This window comes from Erigeron canadensis, chromosome 4 (assembly GCF_010389155.1).
Source record: "Erigeron canadensis isolate Cc75 chromosome 4, C_canadensis_v1, whole genome shotgun sequence".
Lineage (NCBI taxonomy): Eukaryota > Viridiplantae > Streptophyta > Magnoliopsida > Asterales > Asteraceae > Erigeron > Erigeron canadensis.
This window is the reverse complement of record NC_057764.1, coordinates 31,049,198-31,053,179: the sequence shown is the minus strand read 5'-3', so window position 1 is coordinate 31,053,179 and position 3,982 is coordinate 31,049,198. Positions and strand designations below refer to the sequence as shown.

The following is a 3,982-nucleotide window of genomic DNA, read 5'->3' as shown; positions in this document are numbered from 1 at the left end:
GAAAAATATCAACTACTCCGTATAAAATTGGACACGTACTCATGAGTAATATTTTTATTATTTTTTATTTAAAGTATTATAACTATAATACATGAATAATAAAGTACGAGTAACATCTAGCAATAAAAAATTATTATCTTGTTTTTCAATTTTCAATGGATGCAGATGCATTGTTGATCGAATTTAAAACATTCTATATATATTATAATCAAGTTGATGGTTTAACTTAAAAGTAACGGATGTAATCGTTATTGTCATATATCATAAATAGAAAAGAAATTTTATCCGCACAACGAACCGCAATAGATTATTTTTTTAACAGTTTGTAAATTTCAATTATGACATGATAGAAATTGTAAGCTGATCGCTTACTCCAATTTGAGATTGTCTATAATAAACTAAATGAGTGTTCGCGCGTTGCAACGGCACTAACAAATTACAACATGTTCTACACTTCTCGTTCAATTCAGAGGCCATTTATAAAAGAGTTCCGTTTGTGTATATTATATATAGAAGATGTAAAAGAAATGGATAATATAATATTTTTAAGTTTTTAATTACCTAAAATGGAGGGTATAATTTGCTTTATAATGAATTATAGATAGATAGATATGTATATATTATGTTTGTTATTTATTTGAAAATATATATACATAAAACTAATTAATTAGGAAAATTACAAGTAAATACGAGTACCAATTTAATATAAATATGGAAATGTTAAAATGTACAACGTTTATATTCATCACACTAATTCACTATTCATTTGCTTTACTAGAAGTATGTCCGTACTATACGATATGTGTAAAAATCGGCTTATATAAAAAAGGGGTTGACATATCTTTCACAAGAACTTTACAACATTTATACCGCCAGTGTATATGTGAAGTCAAGATCTTAACCTTAATCACAAATTACAAATCATTCATACATTCGCAGACATTATTTGTATATACATACGTATATCTCATATCTATAAATAGACAAAAGATTAACAACTTGTTCAAAAGTCACTATCGTCAACGTTTCATTTCTACTGGAGCAAATTGTGGCATCACCACTCCATGATTTTGTCTTTCCACATTTCCATGCCATCCTAATTAAACAAACACATTTCAAATCAAACAAACAGTGGAATAATTAGATTCTTAATTATTTGTTAAATATTACCATATATAGTCGTGACATTAGATCAAAGTAACTTAATATTTACCGAGAGACATGTTAAATCCACGGTGCTGAAGCTCACGATACTCTTGGCACATGGCACATGCTTCACAACAACAATGTAGAAGGCAATCGTTGCAAGGTTCTTCAGGCAACATGTATTGTTGTCTCATTTTAGACCGATACATACATGAATATATACATTGACATCCCGTAAGCAGGAGAAGTATCGTGTAAAGGGCCCCGTGGACAGCACAAGCTGGTTAATTAATTAAATTACATCAAAAACTACTATGTTAATTTCAGTCTGTTTATTTCTAACTCAAATGGTTTTCACATGGTTTTCAGTTTTCACATAAACCTTTTTCTATATATATAATCTGTATTCGAATCTCGAAACACTTACAAGTAGTTCCCTTGTCCGCAATCTCAGCAATTTGCCCAAAAGTAATACATGGGCACCAACACGTAATGCAACCTATATATATATATATATAGTATATGGTTTCCAATTCAAATAAATAAATCATGATCAACTTGTTTTCTTTTGTTGTACGTATAGAAAATAGGATACATAATATGGGGTTTGCTTTAAGAACTGTGTTTAAGATGCATAAATTGTTTGTACATTTATCATGAAAATCACGGGGCGGACTTTTAACATGGAAGGAACAAGTTTTTTTATGCACGTTAAATACAGCCCTTGTATTTAGCATTTCCCATATAATATATATAGCTTATTGATAGAGAAATATATATATATATAGAACAAGCTTACAATTGGAAACATCTGAGCCACAATCACAAAGCCCTGTGGACCATTCGCCATTAGAGTTCATAGCTTGAGACGGAACTCCAGTGGCATACTGAATCGGTGGTGGTGCCGTTGGTGGTTGGCCGTATGATGGTGGAGGATTCTCCGTGGAAGAGTACATGATGATCAAACAGTGATCACTTGAGTTTTGTTTGAATTGGTGGTAGTGAATGATGATATGATGAAATGTGGTCCAATATTTATAGTCACTATGTTGCTTATGGCCGTGTTAATAATTAATAAAGTCAACAAAATTCGGTATCGACAATAGATTAACTTGATGGAGTATTCTCTGGTTTTACCTCATGTCATCGGTTTAAGTACTCTACCGAGTAACTTGTCTTGGGATTTATTTATTTGAATCACCTGTAGAGACTCATGGTCTACATTTTTACATGCACAATTTCACCATTGAATGATGAGGTATTTTCTGAATTCGAATACCGACCGGCTGTCAAAATAAAATAGATTTAGAGTTTAGATAGTTATCCCTATCATATATGCATCAAATGATAATACTCATACGTGTTGATAGAGTCTAATCTAATTTACTTTATTTATTTATTATAGTTCGATCTGTTATCTATTGGTATAATTCATCTATGATGATTTATTTGTGTAGTTTAGTCCCATCCAAATATGTATATGTGCTATCAGATATATCAATTAACAAATAAATAAGACACTAAAACCATACATGATCACAAAATTTAGTAGTGCCGTCTGTTTTTATAACATAAATAAATGTCATTCATTTGATAGAGAAGTTATAATCTTTATTAAACAGAGAAAAGATAATTAAAGTACAAACAATTCAAGAAGTATAAAAGTACAAGGGCATATCTTCTTTTTTCTCCTTCCAAAAAGTACAAAAACCACCGCCACCACCATCATTTCCGACCACCCCAACCATGGCGCCGATGCCGGCAGCAAGGGCTTTGCCCGTACCGTTTCAAACCACCACCATCTCTTGGATCGTCGTCCATCAAATCTATACGATTCTCATATGCGTCCCGTGACAACTAGTTTAGAACAGATGAGGAGAACGCCCGTACCGTATCCACCCTAAAATGAACTTGATTCTCGCCGGAAAAGTCGTCGGAGATGTCGCCGGAGGTGGTGGCGGTGGTTGTCTCGCCGGAGAAGAAGGAGGTGTGGCGGTTGCCGGAGAAGAAGGTAATGGCTGGCGACGTCAGTCTCGCCGGGAAAAAAGGAAGTTGGAAAAAGATTCAACGGTGCCTTTTACTTTTTGAATTTCTTGTACTCTAAATAACCCACCCTTTACCAAAAACGTACACATATCTCACATATATACTTGATTCAATACAAACAAGAAACACGGTATATATCCTTGCTTCATTTTCAAAGTAAATTTTATCTTTAAATAAATTTATGTGTATTTTCATGGCAGTCACACCATAACATATGTGGTTCTAATCACATGGAATGAAGTTAGCTGGCCAATAAGTGTTTTCAATGACCTGTTCTTTTAACACAAGGACAGTTGATTACCAAAATGGTAAATTATGAGTAGAATTGTGAGATGTGACTTCCAATTATCCATTGCCATCACTTGACATTATCTTCTATGCCATCCTGGTATTTGTTAATTCCCCTTTCATCCATGTTAGTTAATTGGGAAAAGTGAATATAAGATTATCTTATATTTAAGTTTTAAGTATAAAACTTTTTATATACTATTTTTTTTAGAGGGTCATGTGATTTAATTATCTATATTTTCTTATAAAGCATTTTGAAGTTTTATTTATGGTATGTCTTAAAAAATTAAGCATATTTTTTTTTCTTTTAAAAAACCCCTTTCACCATATATATAGTTCTCAAAATGGTCCTCCGTACACTACAACACTGAATTACCGTATCTATACTTATAACAAATTGTCACTCCTAAAACAAAATTCCGCCGCAACTTGCGGGTAGTATGCTCGTTAGTATACAACAAATATTGAAAGGTATAAGACAATCTTATGTTCACTTTTTCTT

The 3,982-nt window shown here is 32.4% G+C and overlaps 1 protein-coding gene across 1 annotated transcript; it reads right to left on the bottom strand.

Moving 5' to 3' along the window:
* Positions 1 to 835: 835 nt before the first annotated feature.
* Positions 836 to 2,136, bottom strand: LOC122598199 (protein PLANT CADMIUM RESISTANCE 2-like). The gene is made up of 4 exons (XM_043770799.1): positions 1,946 to 2,136; positions 1,574 to 1,645; positions 1,214 to 1,426; positions 836 to 1,096 (listed from the first exon to the last, which is right to left on the bottom strand). The coding sequence occupies exons 1-4, from the start codon at positions 2,100 to 2,102 to the stop codon at positions 1,020 to 1,022; spliced, it is 519 nt and encodes a 172-aa protein (XP_043626734.1). The 5' UTR covers positions 2,103 to 2,136; the 3' UTR covers positions 836 to 1,019.
* Between the last annotated feature and the right edge of the window lie 1,846 nt (positions 2,137 to 3,982).

What these genes read in the sequence shown, in the direction of transcription:
- LOC122598199 (XM_043770799.1), bottom strand. Translation starts at nt 2,102, where the DNA reads ATGTACTCTTCCACGGAGAATCCTCCACCATCATACGGCCAACCACCA. An exon ending in TGGCTCAGATGTTTCCAATT is followed by an intron (nt 1,646 to 1,945) that starts GTAAGCTTGTTC and finishes ATATATATATAG; the next exon opens with GTTGCATTACGTGTTGGTGC. An exon ending in TGCGGACAAGGGAACTACTT is followed by an intron (nt 1,427 to 1,573) that starts GTAAGTGTTTCG and finishes TTAATTAACCAG; the next exon opens with CTTGTGCTGTCCACGGGGCC.